Source organism: Sinocyclocheilus grahami, unplaced genomic scaffold (genome assembly GCF_001515645.1).
Source record: "Sinocyclocheilus grahami isolate Dianchi unplaced genomic scaffold, SAMN03320097.WGS_v1.1 scaffold14.1, whole genome shotgun sequence".
NCBI lineage: Eukaryota > Metazoa > Chordata > Actinopteri > Cypriniformes > Cyprinidae > Sinocyclocheilus > Sinocyclocheilus grahami.
The window spans coordinates 3,309,597-3,326,926 of record NW_015505193.1 but is presented as its reverse complement, the minus strand read 5'-3'; the positions used below and the strand labels follow the sequence as shown (position 1 = coordinate 3,326,926).

The 17,330-nt window shown below is 36.6% G+C and overlaps 1 protein-coding gene across 1 annotated transcript in view; it reads right to left on the bottom strand.

The window, feature by feature from the left end:
* The window catches only part of LOC107600875 (protein unc-13 homolog C), a 157,019-nt gene that overhangs the window by 101,125 nt on the left and 38,564 nt on the right, over window positions 1-17,330 (bottom strand). Inside the window, exons 11-12 of the mRNA XM_016292856.1 lie at window positions 11,605-11,746; window positions 2,181-2,350 (exon numbers count right to left, since the gene is read on the bottom strand). Coding sequence (XP_016148342.1) covers window positions 2,181-2,350; window positions 11,605-11,746 — 312 coding nt within the window. The remainder of the gene's footprint in view (window positions 1-2,180; window positions 2,351-11,604; window positions 11,747-17,330) is intronic.

The window sequence follows — 17,330 nt, the reverse complement described above, 5'->3', positions numbered from 1 at the left end:
GAGAGAGAGAGAGAGAGAGCGCGCGCGAGAGAGAGAGAGAGAGAGAGAGACACATCACAGTGGAGTCAGCTGTCTTAACCGTGGCTTGTGTACTGCAAACACATACCAGCTTCATCACTGTGTCTGTCACGCGACTCTGTTCACCTTTCAGGCTTGAACTGATGGTAAAACTAATGACATTATTTACTGTCTTTACATTTATTTTGAAAGATGAAGCTTGCGATTATGGTAAGGGGCGTTACATTTCAGACAAGTGCTTGCGGTGTTCGGCCAATCACAATGCACTGGGTCAGCTGGCCAATCAGAGCAGACTGCGCTTGTCGGAAGGAGGGGCTTTGTAGAAAACGAAGCGTTTGAGAGAGGCGGGGCATAGAGGACCTACAATAATGTACAGTATTTGAAAAATAATGTGTTTTTTGAACATTAAAGCATGTCAACATATTCTGTTACACCAAATACACAAAATAATGATCTTTAAAAAAAGCATCATATGACCCCCTTTAAACACATTTCCTGCCTAAATTAATTTAATTAATTTAATTGTAATTAACATTAATTTAATGTGGAAAAAAAAAACAATTCTCATTGGTTATACATGTATATACATAAAAAATAAACAATATTTCTTGTTTAAATTCTCATTAACGTAAGAAATAAAAAAAAGTTAAATAATATATTTTAAAATATATATAATAATAACACAATAGTACATTATGTAATGGCAAGTTAGGTTTATTTATATTTCATACATAAAGCCTATTCAGTGCTTTGACATAAAAAGAATAAAATGAGAACAAATGAGATGATTAAGAAATAAAATGAACAAAGAATAAAAAAAATAATAATAAATAAATAAAGATTCTAATTTAAAAAATATTTAAGAAGGTTAAAAAAAACAAGCCAAAATATTCCAGTACTGTACTACCAATACTATAGAGTAAAAAAAGTAATGAATATTAACCTGTCTAGATGCAATTATTTTTTTTATTAAAATACTTCAGAAACAACAAATACTATCATGATGTATATATGTATATTCCATGCATATTAAGTTTTCTCTGCAGTAATGAGAACAGAGTGTGAATAATTGTACAATGTTATTTATTTATTTAATGTTTGTTTATTTGTTTGTTGTTCATTTGTTGATCAAATATGACCTTGACAGAACAGCATGATTATCTCAGTTCATCTTCTAACTGTGCGTTCACACCGTCGCCGTCGAGAGCGTCAAAAATCGCTCTGGCCGCCCTGCCAACAACGCTGTAGAAAGATTCGCTGACGCTCTGACGCTCTGATGTAGATCGAATGCTTATCTTGTATTTAAAGGGGTCGCAAAGCAAACACGCTTGTTGATCTTGTGCAGACTGATCACAAGTTAAGTTAACCTTATTAAATATTGTTGTGGACGAAGTATTAAGATCCTGTACCTCATAATGTATAAAGCACTAATACCACACTGTAAAAAAACTCTGATAAAAGTAAAAGTCCTTGAAAATGTTACTTAAGTATAATTAGGTATAAACATTACTTAATGTAAGTATAATCAGGAAAATTGATTTAAAGGTTTAAAAGTGAACTGGGACTATTATACTATTATTTATTATATCATTAGATTATTATTCCTATAACGTTAATGCACATCAGCAACCAGGAACACACCTCAGTGTATCTCAGACACCTTGGTCCACGCATCATTTTTTTTCAATTGATGTCCCTGTACGCAAACAGGGACACGTTGTAGATTATTGGGAAACCCGCCACAGCAATAATCAACCTCTCCTCCATTTTGCTTGGGAACTAATGTGGTCATAACCAAAGTTTACAGGACTGCATTCTCTGGAATCCTCTCAAGCGGTGGACTTCTACGTTCCGATTGGTTGCAGCCAAACCGCGTCATAGTTCATTACCATAAAGTTGACCTGATTTCAACTCTCCTCGACGCCCTCAACATCCAAGTCGCACTGCAACGCTGCTCGACGCCGGATCACATTGAAAATTAATGACTTCCAGCCACTTTGACGCTCTCGACGGCGGCGGTGTGAATGCTCGGTAAGGAAAAAAAAGTCATAAAGGTTTGGAATGACATGTGGGTGAGTAAATGATGACAATTTGGTTTTTTTTGAGTGAACAATTCCTTTCAATTTTGTTGAGGTTTTTGAAGAATGAGGCTCATAACATACCAAGATTATACCAGACGTCCATCTCCCCGCTCAGCATCCGCACCTCGATGATGGTCTGACCCAGGAAATCATCCGATTCCTTCTTAAAGTGCTGCTTCACTCTGGACTTTATGTCGTCATCTTCATCCCACACACGGACCTTTATACGGTCTGTAGCATTATGACACTCACTGACAGATACAGAGAGAGAGAGAGAGAGAGAGCAGCGTTACACAAAGATGTTTGTCCTACAATTCCCTATACAATGTAAAAAATTAGATGATCAATAATTCATGGCACCAAATGTTTTTCCATTACTTTAACTCAACAAAATAATTTAAGCAATTTCAAGTAAGAATATAGAGCTACACTATACAGTATTTTGACTTGTTTTCCGGTACAAATATCTAAACATTTCTGAAATCAAGATAAATTTACTGGACATGCAAAATGACTTCAGATTTCAAGTCTTGAATGCATTTCTTGATAAATTAAATAAGTGATTTTTTTTTGCTTAAACCAAGACAAAGATACTGAGAAACAAAATCATTTTTGGCAGTGTAAAAAATTAAGATTGAGAGTTTTCTATATACATTATTATTATTTATTTATTTCTATTTTGGAGTAAAATATGAAGAATGATATGTATATTATTATGTTTTCTCCACATTACAGTAACAAGAACAGAGTGGGTGTGAATAATTGTAATTAAAATGTCAGAATATAAAATATAAAATTTAAAGATCCTAAAATAGGCTACATTTCCTATATGCATTATTATTTATTTATTTTGACTTTTCATTTTGGGGAAAGATATTACCTGGACAGAACAGCATGAATATATCATAAGACAAAAATATTAAGGAAGAAATTTATATTTTGCAGTGTACAAAATGAAGATGGACAGCAGTTTAGATCATTTAATGAGAAAAGTTTAATTTCTGACTTTTGATGGCATACTGCACATTTAATATCTCAGGAAATCTGAGCACAGATTGAGACAATGTTCTCAGAAACTGAGAACCAGGAGATTTAAAAATCTTCATTAGCTTTCATTGCTTTCTAGGACAACTATTTCATATACTAAATTGATTTAATTTGTGTTTTTTTCTTTCTCATGATAAAACACTACTGACTGTATAAGAGTCAAGGGAAGTCTTTTGTTATTTAGCTGATGTCAACGGACAGTTTTGTCCCTAAAGTATAGCCAAGAAATTACACACACACACACACACACACACCACACACACACACACACACACGCACACACACACGAGCTGAGAGCACAAGAGTGGCGATCTTGCTTGCCGAACTGCTTTTAAAGGTCATATGCTCCACTGAATCTCCAAACAGGGCACTTAGCCTCCTGTGGTCCATGTCTGCGTCTGTCTCTCCGGTGGAGGAGTGAATAGAGAGAGAGAGACGGGCTCACAGACAGACGTTACGCCTGCAGACAGTCACTCACAGATGCAGAAACACACACAGCCTCACAGCGCAGCCCTGACACACATCACATCAAATCACACTGACTGACACCGTCCTAAGGAGGAAATATAAATATCATCATATTACAGGAACGGTTTGAGTGAAAAATGATCACAGTGAGCGCCGGATAAACCTGGACAACAGCGCTTTATATGGAAAGATCAGGTCTGACACGAACTTTAAAAAAGTTTGGGGTCACCATGATTTTTTTTTTAAAGAAATTAATACATTTAATCAGCAAGGATGCATTAAATTGATCAAAAGTAGATTTTATTATGTAGATTTCTGTAGATGGCTGCTTTGTAGATTATAAACATTGATAGCAATCAGAAATGTTTCTTGAGCAGCAAATCAGCATATTAGAATGATTTCTGAAGATCATGTGACACTGAAGACTGGAGTAATGATGCTGAAAATACAGCTTTACATCACAGGAATTAATTTTATTTTATTATATATTCACATAGAAAATGGTTATTTTAAATTGTAATAATATTTCACAATTTTACTGTTTTTACTGTATTTTTAAACAAATAAATGCAGTCTTGGTGAGCAGAGGAAACTTCTTTCTAAAACATTAAAAATCAGACTCCAAACATTTGAACATGCAGTGAAATATAAATGGTTCAAGGAATGAGTAAAAGTAAAAACATTTAATATGGTTTTCTTTTTTCCTCTTTTCTCTGTCTCTTTTTTTTTTTGGCTTTTGAAATTGACTGATGGAGCCAAAATGCCAAAATGTTGCATATATTTTCTCAATGTCTTGACTAGTAAGGCAGAAGTTCAGCTGAAAATAATATCCTGAGGCCTTAAAATGGCTGATTTATAGTTCTTATATTTGTTAAAAAATATATATATTTGTTTATGTACTCACACTTGAGCCCAAGTGTTCCATTTTCAGCAGTTGTCATATTTAAACCATTCTGTTTTAGGTCAAAAGACCGAATTGCTGTGGAATAGACGTCTCTTCACAAAAACGACTGAACACAATTAGACTCAAACGGATTCAATCTGTGCATGTAAAAGTTGAGTAATATATTCAGTGAAGTGACATTTTAAGTATTAAAAAAGCCTTGGAAATGTACAAATCCTCAAATATAGCAATGCTGCACAGTTTGCATTAACCATCTGCAACTAAATCGGAAACTTATTATTTTTTAAATGAGAGAAATTAGTCCAGTTTCTGCGTTTCTTTGAAGTTTGCTTGAAAGCACTAGAAAGTTTTAGTTTAAAACTAATCCAGAAAGTGTGTAATATGCTAATGAGACAAGCCACACAATGCTACTTTTGAGTGGACGAGCCACTAATAAGAACTGAATCCACGCCACAGATCGACTCCTATCTGCCGACACACCGTACACTAAAAAGTGAGGTGAGATGAGAAAATACACCAAAACAAACAAAAGGTTTCTCTCAAGATCGGAGAGATTTATAGCAGCTCTTCATCAGATGTTATAAAAACACCTACTGTGAAGATCGTTTGATGGGTTTAACCTGCTATTATGATAGACTATCTACCTGAGAAAACAAATTAAAAGGGCTTCCACTATCTCTCTAATGCTTTTCTCTCTTTGAAAAAGTTTAAACAGGTGAGAGGAACTAAGAGCTCATCTCATAATATGCATTTCCCCATAATCCTGCATAAATCCTTGCAAATCCAGCAATCCAGCCTCTCCTGAAGCCCTGGAGTCTCTCATCACCCTGTAGACTCAGATATTTATCATGAGCTTTAGATGAAGAAATGCACAGACTGAAAGCCACAGAGCCATTTCCCACACACGCTCTCATTCACATACTGAAACTGCAATGTTGCATTGGCCGAATAAATATAAATATAAAAATAAAATATATTATTATATTATATTATATTGTAGTTTTATATGTATGTATATATATATGAAGAGTTTGGTTACAAAACGCGATGAACACATTTTTTGTTTTTTTAAATTGACTTTCCGCCAAAATCTTAATTTTACGCAAAATGCGATATCCACGGAGTTGTTCTGTCGTGTTTTCTCCCTTTCTTTACAAACCGTGACAAACGAATAATAATTGTTATTTTTCTTATAATTTATTTAAATATATAATTTACAAAAAAAAAAAATTATATTATATGAAAATGTAAAGGAATTTCACAATGTATGCCATTTATTAGATGACATATTAAAGCTAAGTTACCTAGCCAAAAGTGTAACTTTTTTCAGGTAAAAAAAATAAAATACATTTTTTACTTTATTTTGGCCAGATTCCTCAGAAAAGTGTAAACACTGTGACTCTTTCCAAAGATTGCTCTTTTTCATTGAGCATCCCAACAGGCGGATCCTGCATCACTGAATCAACCAATGGCATGGGTTTGGGGCGGAACTATGCATTTGCTCGACCAATAGCAGAAGGAGGGCGTGTTCTAACAGTTATAAGACACCTGAGGCTGTTTTACTGGGAATCCAGTCACAGCTGAAGGGGTTGCAGGCCCTTCGCTGCTTCTTGTGTCTAACAGCGGCCTTTAGGTGCAACTGTATTCACAATACAGCCCGGCCTCTTACATTACTGCTCAAGTAAGTCACAGACAGGATGTAATTACCTGTCACATTTCTCATTTCTCATACCAGCGCAAGGTCAACCACACACACACTGTACAACAGCAAGACAGAGGGATCTCTTCTTTAATATTTACTGTAGATGCATCCCAACAGGCGGATCCTGCATCACTGAATCAACCAATGGCATGGGTTTGGGGCGGAACTATGCATTTGCTCGACCAATAGCAGAAGGAGGGCGTGTTCTAACAGTTATAAGACACCTGAGGCTGTTTTACTGGGAATCCAGTCACAGCTGAAGGGGTTGCAGGCCCTTCGCTGCTTCTTGTGTCTAACAGCGGCCTTTAGGTGCAACTGTATTCACAATACAGCCCGGCCTCTTACATTACTGCTCAAGTAAGTCACAGACAGGATGTAATTACCTGTCACATTTCTCATTTCTCATACCAGCGCAAGGTCAACTACACACACACACTGTACAACAGCAAGACAGAGGGATCTCTTCTTTAATATTTACTGTAGATGTGTGTGTGTCTTACATTACTGCTCAAGTAAGTCACAGACAGGATGTAATTACCTGTCACATTTCTCATTTCTCATACCAGCGCAAGGTCAACTACACACACACACTGTACAACAGCAAGACAGAGGGATCTCTTCTTTAATATTTACTGTAGATGTGTGTGTGTGTGTGTGTCTTTCTCTAAATCGCTATTGCTCAGTTTCAGGTCTATATTCTTCAGCCCCAGGTTTTTCTCCTCTCCTTTCCTCCTTTCCTAAACCATGGGTGTATATATATATATATATATATATATATATATGCATTATTGATTTTATATATATTTATAATCATAGAATTTATGTCATTTATAATAAAAATAAATAAATATGCCAATTTATGCCATTTCTTAAAGCTTATATATATATATATATATATATATATATATATGTATATATACACACATGTATTTCATTTATTCGTGTATAATTATTTAAAAAATATAATATATCATTGATATTTCACATTTTTTGCAAATTTATAATTTAATTATATAATTCATTCATTCATTAATTTATTAATTAATAATTATAAATAAATTAAAATATAAAAATGTAAAAATGTAATATATCATTGATATTTCACATTTTTTTGCAAATTTATAATTTAATTATATAATTCATTCATTCATTAATTTATTAATTAATAATTATAAATAAATTAAAATATACTGTATAATATATAATTAACATTTCACATTCTATGCCAATCTATGCTTTTTATTAAAGCTAATTTATCAAACAAAAAGCACTGAGTGGTTTCACTTTCACTAATTGCCCAATATTGCCTTTTTACCAGTATAAATTTGATCTTGGACTGTATTAAGATTGTATTAGGATTACCATAAGCAAACCTTAGTGTGTCCTCTTTCTTTTTAAATAAATACATATATATTCTTATTTTTTTATTTAGCAACTTAATACTAAAGTAGTGGTGCTTTCAATCTAGTTATGTATTTGTTCATATCCTTAAGGCTAATTATGAGCAGCAGTGATATTCTCTGGTCTTGTCTTAGTGAGCATCATGCTGATTCTGTGTTGTTGGGTGGGATCCATTAGGGGTCATTTCACCCAAACCGCTCTTATGTAGAGTATGACAGTGTTAATGGGTGTTGATGGCTGCTGTGAGAGTGATGTGCTCTGAGTAATGCACGCTTTACTTCCTCCACTGATCTCATGCGCTTAAAGAGGAAGTTATGCACTGATTCTACAGGCTACATGAGCGGCCAGCGCAAGCGTAGTGAAATGTCGAAATCTGACAGTCCTGGGGAGCTTGAGGACGTGGCCTTTAAGCATTATGGGAAAAGTTTATGTCGATGCGTCTATAGGAAACCCTTGTAAAGGGTTTGGTCTGCGAACCCTGTGTTCACCCTTCCCTCCCCCACTGCTTTCTGCACCAATCATTAAAAATCCCACGGGAGCCACCAACCAAGTAGAAGATGAGAAGAAGAGATGAAAGACGAGCACTGAAGCAATTTAGAAAGCGAAAGTGGGAGAAATGGAAAGAGAAAAAGAGCAAGACAGAAAATAGTAGTATCAAACCCCCTTTTTTTTGCCAGCCACCACCAGCATTTTTGATCATTTTCAGTTTTTAAACTAAAATTTACTTTTAAATGCTTTTAAACAAAACAATTTTTGTAATTGAATTAATTTAGCTTCATGCAATCTTTTTTTATCAATACTTAAACGTGGGCAAGTTTCATTAAAAGCAACATTTTGAACAAAAAGCAAAGAAAAATCAGGTTTTTGTGCAGATTGGATTCAGATTGATTATAAAAACATAGATGGAGTAGATCGCTTCCATCAACACCTCCAAAGCTTCACGGTCCTAAACCACTTCCTGGCTCGACATGTCATTCGGTAACGTTACGCAGTTTTGATTTATATGCTGTTTAATGTTTGATGATCACATTATTTTACACATGCATCTGCTCGCTCGCTTGTTTCTGCTTCTTCTTCGCCTGTGTTTTGATCGAGAGATTCTGTACTCTATAAGATTATGTAAGCCGGAAAATTCTGTCAATGGCGGGGAAAATTGTTAAAGTCAAAGGCTATTTAATATTCACAAATATTAAAAATGACATTTTATTAAAATAATATAAAATAAAATAAAAACTTTGAGCACCTTTTAAAAACCCCTTGGGACATTTTACAAACTGCATACCATTGCTCTGGCAACTACCCAGAAGATTTTGTGTCACCTAAAACATAAACACAGAAAACATAACATCTAGTCTACAATATGCCCTATACAGCCACTGTGTACAAACATATGCAAGTGTATGTGAGAGAGATCTGTGTGGCCTTTAGCATATAGAACAATCCATTAAAGATGAGAAACCCTCCTCCACAGGCAGACGCTGGCATTTCTCTCAGGATTAAGATCGCAAATTTGGATTGAAATAGAAAATGAAAGTGGGCGATGAGGATTAGGGGTCGTATAAGATGTGCTGTAGCTCTAATGACTGTCTCTAATAATCCAGCAATCCTCCCTCACAGCAACAACACATCTAAAGTTCAATACACCAGCAGATATCTGCCTATGGGATTCAGAGCTTTAATATTCAAGGCACCAGCGGGTTCTCTCGTATGTAATACAGGCTGAAAGACTGGAGTTACTTTGTTTTACTTGGTTCATCGCATTTGTTCTGTTTGCTCACCACATGGTGTGAACGAAGGCTGGGCGGAACGACTGTACTAGTACTGATATATAACTGCTTCAGTTATTTACCCATGAAGTAATGCAAAAATACAGAGCAGGATGCAGCCCAAACTAATCAAAATGAAGAAGAGCCTGGTATTAAAGGGTGTAATGCAAAGCAGAATAGTTGTGTACAGTATTTGATTAAAAAATAGACACTGAATGTGGTATATAAACCATTACAGTGTTGTAAAACTACTTTTTGTGTGAAAAACAGAAAAATAAAAAAATCTAATCTATCCATTCATATATCTATCCATATATCATCCGTCTAGCCAGCCGTCAATCCATATATCCATCCAACCATCCTTACATATATCCACCCATCTATCCATCCATCGAACTATTCATATATCCATCCATCCATCAATCATCATCCATCTATCTATCCATTCATTCAACTATCTGTCTATCCATCCATCCATCAATCTATATATCCATCCATCCATATAGCCAATCTATATATCCTTACAACAATCCATACATCTATCCATCCATCCATCCATCAATCATCATCCATCTATCTATCCATCCATACGTATATCCATTTATCCAACTATCTATCTATCCATCCATCCATGAATCCATATATCCATCCATCAATATAGCCATCCGTCAATCCATATATCCATCCAACCATCTATACATCTTTCCATTTATCCACCCACCCATCCATCCATATAGCCTTCCGTAAATCCATTTATCCATATATCCATCCAACCATCCATACATACCCATCTATCTATACATTTATCCATATATCCATCCAACCATCCATACATATCCATCTATCTATCCATTTATCCATATATCCATCCATCCAACTACCCATATACCTGTCCATCCATTTATCCATCCATGTATCCACCTATCCATCCAAATATCCATCCATCCATCCATCAATCCATCCATCCATATACCCATCCATCCATATACCCATCCATCCATCTAGCCATCCGTCAATCCATATAACCATCCAACTATCTATACATCAATCCATTTATCCATATATCCATCTAACCATCCATCCATCCATATAGTCATCCGTCAATCCATATATCCATCCATCTATCTATTTATCTATATATCCATCTATCCATTCCTGGATGGATATATGAATACATTCAAACTCAGGAATTGAATTGGAATATAAAAGGTTTTTGATCACACTGCTCTCCCTATGATCACACAACAAGCCGCAAACGACAGCAGTGTGACCTCAGCAAAACCTTAATGAAAAGAGCAACTAACAATCAGGAACAACCATCTGTCACCATAACCACACAAGAAATAAAGCTTCTGTCTGACTGTACAATTTTCCTACAGTCAAGAGTGCTGTAGATCTCAGGCTTCTGATTTATTGGCTTTCTACATCATCAGAAACATCAAATCCTAACAAAGGTTTATGAATGGAGTAGGACAGCGAGTCCACCCTCACTATAATGCAACACCTATTGCAGAAGCCTCAAGGATATACTATCAGGAATTTGAAAAGAAATGGTCCCATGGGAGCATGACAAAGCCAACGGGAATACAAATGATTTCCATTACTCCTCATTTATGACTCGAAGAGCCTTTTCAAACAGACCAAAAAGCTCCTTTGAGTATCAACCAAAAAATATATATATTCATACTCATAATGGAGGGGCTCTACAGAAAATGTCAAATTAATGAAAGGCTACTTTGAATAATTCATATGCCATTTGAAAATTTGTTTGTGATTGAGTGGCAGAAATGTTGTGAAATGGAAACTGCGTCTCTGCCCTTTGAGTTCAACCTAATTTTAAAAAGCTTCACTGCATAAGAACGTCCAATAATCCCATAAAAAGGTTTTCATCCTCAGTCAGTGCTCATGCAGAGAGCGTAATATTGTAGAGCAGTGGATCTGGTGGGTCACACCCTAAAAATGAGCCTCGGGTCTGTTCTGATGGGTCACGGAAAGCAAGGGAAAAACAATGCTGAATGCCAATATAAAAATGCAAAAGATATAATCATGCATAATTAGAATAGCTAAATAAATAATAAATAAATACGCTTTACTAAAATAACGAAAACCACTGATCTAGAGCAACTTGGATCCCTTACCATCAGCACAATGTCAGATGCACACTGCAACAAAGAAGGTAAATAAACAGAAAACATATCTGCTTTCTGTGATACTCACAATAAGAACTTCTCATCCCAGACCGGGTTGAGATTGCCAAAAACGGTTTTGGTCCTGCGTTTGGTCTTTCCCACTTGTACTGTGACGTAGGGGTCACTGGAGCCCGTCTTGTCTTTGGCTTGCAAACCTTGAGCACATACAACTACAGAAGAAAACACAGAAGAAAAAACAATGTTTCGTGAATTGTGCATCCATGCAGCAAACAAAACATTTGCATGGGAGATAAAATGTTGTTGTCTGAAGAATTGGACATTTAGACACTTGTTTTTGTACACAAAGCAATATAAAGAGTATTGAGAAGGATGGATTATGGCTTCGATGCGATGAGGCCAGTGCTCTGACTGTAAGGGTCTGCGAGTTTGGAAACCCGCAGTGACCTGAAACCTGAAAACAAAGCAGTGCACAATGTGAAACTGCTGTCCATTGGTACCAGTGACTGTTAGAACAATGAGAAATAACTGAAGAAAAGATAAACTAACTACACTAAACAAGGCTTCTAAATGCATTATACTGATGTTGGCTATGCAGGCAATCTATTAAACACATAGTGACACCTACTAATTAACTGACACTATTAAACACCTACTACTTTATTTCTTATGCTTGCAATGGAATTTCTCATTATTTGGATATTATTACACAAATAAGACATAAGTTCATATCTGAAGCAATAATACTGTACATACATTTTGAATGAATTACACCCTAGTTTGGTTGTGTTTTCTTGTATTAAGCACAAAGCACAGTAAATTCAGTTTTATTTAAGCTTAAGAAATAAATATCTTACATTTAATTCAAGAAATTTTATAGAAAATGTAGTAAATTAAATATAATAGATTCTCTGACATCAAGTCCTAATATCTCATGCAATTTTGCCTCACAAGTATGTTTATTGCGTTTTGAGGGTGCTTGGATATTTTAGTTTTATAAATCTGCAGCTTTCAGGCAAAATTTTGATATATGAAGTAAAAATTCAAACATTCTATGTTGCAAAGCACAACAGAAACAGGGAGCCTCCTAAAATGCTGGTGCCCACAGGGTTATAATAGTTAATTAAAACTAAAAACTTACATAAATACATATTATGGTTACATTAAATAAAATAAACATTAGCTGAAATGTAAAAAATACAATTTATTTTATTTCAGCTAGTTGCCAAGGAAACATTTCTCATTTGCAATTAGTTTAACTACTAGAATACCGTAGCTAAAACTGAACTACTAAAATAGCTAAAACTGAAATAAAAATTACTTAAACATATACACACACATTTAAAAAAATAAATTAATAAAAAAAAAGGAAAAGAAAACCAAAAATATACAGGTACAACAAAAACTAATTCAAAATATGAATAATTCGGAGAGCCAACGAGCCAGGGGGGTGCCGAGGATCCGGGGGGCCAGGGTGGAGCCAAGGGCTCTGGCAACCAAGGCGGAGGCGGAGATCCAGAGATCCGCGGCGGAGCCAGAGCGACTGAGGACCAAGGTGGAGCTGGTGGGAGGAAGGAGCCCAATAGAGCCAGTGGGATGGAGCAATGAGGTGCAGCCGGAGGAGCGGAGTCCTGAGGCGATGGTGGGTCAATGCCCGACCAAGGCGGAGCCGGAGGGATGAGGGAGCTGGTGGATTGACGGGTGACGGTGGAGGTGAGGGAGCTAGGAGCCGAGGTGGAGCTGCTGGGACTACGGGCCGAGGCGGAGTCCGGGCCGAGGAGACTGGAGGCGGAGGTGAGGGATTCTCCAGCCATGGCGACACTGGAGGATGGCAGACACGTGGCGCTCGCACCGTAATGATGGTGGGCTGAGGGCGAGCAGAGGGGCTGCCAGACAACAGTGGTGGAGGAGGCAGGAGTGGGTGGGAGGGCGGGCATTTGTGCGTCTCCGGGTATTCAGGGCTTAACTCTGGATCGGAAGCCTCCTCTAGGCTGAACACGGGAACAGGATGGCGCTCAGGAGTAGCAGACACTTGAGGGCACTTACGAGGAGCGGGCACTGGATTTGGGGACTGGAGCCCTCTCCACTTCGCTTTGGCACTTTCGCCGCACCATACTCAGCTCACCCTCAGCCGCGGTGCAGGGGTGGAGCTCCTCTCCACGCTCACACCGTCCGCGGCTTTCTCCCTCGTGGCGGGCATTGTCGCCGGCTCTCGCACCTGGTCTGATGGATTGGGCTCTACGTCCGGGGTGATCCTCTGCTCAGTCCCTCGGCATTGCGCTGGCTCGTAGATCGCGGCGGGAATTGGCTCTCCATCATCGGTGGGCTCGGGCTTTAGCTCCACACAGTGGGGAGATGGTGGGCTGGGCTCTGGGTCCGGAGTGGCACCGGCGAGATCCCCCTCGGGACAGATGGTGACCGGGGATTTGTGTCTCGCCAGTGTCCACTCCACAAATACGGCAAAATTTGCTCGAGTACCTTCCTCAGACGATGGCACTCTGTACGCGGAGTTTAAACTGGCATCATAAAATGCACAGAGAGCGTTGTCCGGGTAGCTGGAGAGGTTGGCGAGCACCATAAATAGTCCGGTGTGGCCCTCGAGCGATCTCTCCCCCTGCTCCAGCAGGAGGAGGAGATATTCTGGACGAAGGAGGGGATCCATGGAGGAACACTACGGAAACAAAACACTGAGGGAAAAAACACAGAAACAAAAACGGAGGGAACACATGGAGGTAACTGTTTTTTGGTGGGTTCTTCTGTCACAATCTGTGATGGCGAGGAACGATGGAGACGACGAATAAACGAAACGGTCTTTAATCCATGGAACACAGGGTACATCAACACTGGAGACAGCAGGAAACACATCAACGTAACGAGTAGAACCGACAGAGACAGACTGCACAGACAAGGACTTAAATACAGGGGGTGATTGGGGAAACACAGGTGTATGGGATGACTAATCAAACTAATAAACAAAACGAGGACAGGAACATGACCAAATAAGTGAACAGAAACAGGGGCAAAACATGACACAGACAGTCCATGATCCTGACAGGTACAATCTATAAAATGATTTTTCAATGTTGTAAATAAAACAGACTATTGGAGTATGTTTTAAAAGTTCACTGTTACTTGTATCAATTTCTAAGTGAAAATAGTTTCTACACTGATTTTTTTTTTTCAGTGTAGGACCACAATCCATCCTTGAACATGAGTCGTGTCCAGTGTGTATGTGTTTGTACATACGGCACCCTTACTATCTAAAATGTCAATTCAAAACAGACGAATGTGCAATAATACAACATAAAAGCAGCGTGTAGCCTGACTGTGGCACTGAGCTCAGTCAATGGGGATGCCATCCTTCACAGAGCCAATAGTAGTTCACAGGAAGCTCTCGCCTCATTAATTATGAACGAGCAGGGTGCTAAATTATTCAGGGAACATATATCCTTGGGCTTGGAGACAGAAAGAGATTGGTGCAATGTCACCAGGCCGGTTGAAGAGGGTAATATAGTTTAGCTAGAATGAAAGAAGGATGGCGTCTCTGAGTGTTTGTGTGTGTTTCCAGAGGCTCGTTCACACATTCATGTCACGTCAGCATGTCTCACAGTGATGCTCATATTGTTTTTGGGCTCAAGGCACAATAATCTAACTCTGTACAGCAAAAAAAAACTAAAAAACATCTTCTTAATGAGTATGTTTGTGCTTCTGAAGATCCTTTAAACATGATAAACATACTTGAGAAAGCAAAAATACTTTGGAAGTACTTTTTTAAAATATATATATTGAACTAGGTTTATTTTTCTTACCCCATTGGCAAATTAAGCATAATCTATGGAAGCTTGTTTCTTTTTATCTCACAATTCTAAGGAAAAAAGTCAGAATTGCAAGATGTAAACTCAGAATTGAGAGATAAATTAACACAATTACCTTTTTAAAAAAAACAGATTTGCAAGATGTAAACTCACAATTAAGAGAAATTAAAACTTGCCATTCTCAGTTTATATTTTCAGAATTGTGAGATATAACATTCGAATATATTTGCAATTGCGAGAGAGAAAAAAGAATTGTGAAATATAAAGTTGTAATTGCCTATACATATTTTTTAATGCTGTGGCAGAAATTTTTTATTGATTTTAATTAAAAAAAGAAAAAAGATATTAGTCAATGGGTAAGAAAAATTAATATATTCAAGAAAAGAAGTTACATTTTTTAAATATAATAAAATAAATATAATTCAAGATCATTCAAAATAAGTCTTAATATTACAATAAATTTTGCTTCTCAAGGAAAATGTATTAAGCATGATATTCATTTTAAGAATGACTGGAAAACAAGACACAAATAAATACTAAGAAAATCTTTTTTTGCAGTGTACGGTCACCTGGTTGATAAATCAGTGCATTTTGCATCAGAATTCACAGAAGCCAGTGTTTATGAAACCCTTGATAAATAAATCAGTGTCTGAATATTTTCCAAAATCTTACCCCATTGGCAAATTAAGCATAATCTATGGAAGCTTGTTTCTTTTTATCTCACAATTCTAAGGAAAAAAGTCAGAATTGCAAGATGTAAACTCAGAATTGAGAGATAAATTAACACAATTACCTTTTAAAAAAAAACAGATTTGCAAGATGTAAACTCACAATTAAGAGAAATTAAAACTTGCCATTCTCAGTTTATATTCTCAGAATTGTGAGATATAACATTCGAATATATTTGCAATTGCGAGAGAGAAAAAAGAATTGTGAAATATAAAGTTGTAATTGCCTATACATATTTTTTAATGCTGTGGCAGAAATTTTTTATTGATTTTAATTAAAAAAAGAAAAAAGATATTGGTCAATGGGTAAGAAAAATGAATATATTCAAGAAAAGAAGTTACATTTTTTAAATATAATAAAATAAATATAATTCAAGATAATTCAAAATAAGTCTTAATATTACATGAAATTTTGCTTCTCAAGGAAAATGTATTAAGCATGATATTCATTTTAAGAATGACTGGAAAACAAGACATGTAAATCAGTGCATTTTGCATCAGAATTCACAGAAGCCAGTGTTTATGAAACCCTTGATAAATAAATCAGTGTCTGAATATTTTCCAAACTGGAAGATTCGTTCGTCGGCCTGGATGAATTAAAGCAGAGAGCTGTTTTTCTCTCTGTGTTCTATTGACACTCTGGCAGCGTTGCAAGCTTGGCAATAATTCACAGCCTCTGTTGACCCTCAAAGTCAGGTGAAGGAGCATCACTGATACGGACACACACAGGAGCCAACTTTACCTGGCAGACAGCTGAACTAATACAGCGGCTTCTGGGAGACAAAATATGACTGAAACAAAGCAATGCGAGAACGTACATCTGCAGATGGACAGAAACTGTTCTTAATGACTCATAGAAAAGGCTGCGACGGCCTACGTTTCTGTCCACAGCAGATGGTTGCTGTCGTCTAATGGTCTGAGCTGTCAGAAAACAAGCAAAACTCTCGGCACATTTCCCAAACTAAACTGAGCAGCATTTCCTCGCTGTAGGGTCTGTTCCAGTCATAGACACACGGATGCACAGACAGACATTAAGAGTGAATCTCATGAAACTTGTCAAGAACACCAACAACTAAAAACAAAAATAATAATAATAAATAAACAAACAAATATTTAATATAAAATCAGTATGAAATGTTACATTAAATATAATTATATGATATAGTAAAATAATAATAATTTTATAATAATCATATTAAATAAATCATTAAAATAATGTGTTAATTTTAAATTTTTTTATTTTAATGATTTAT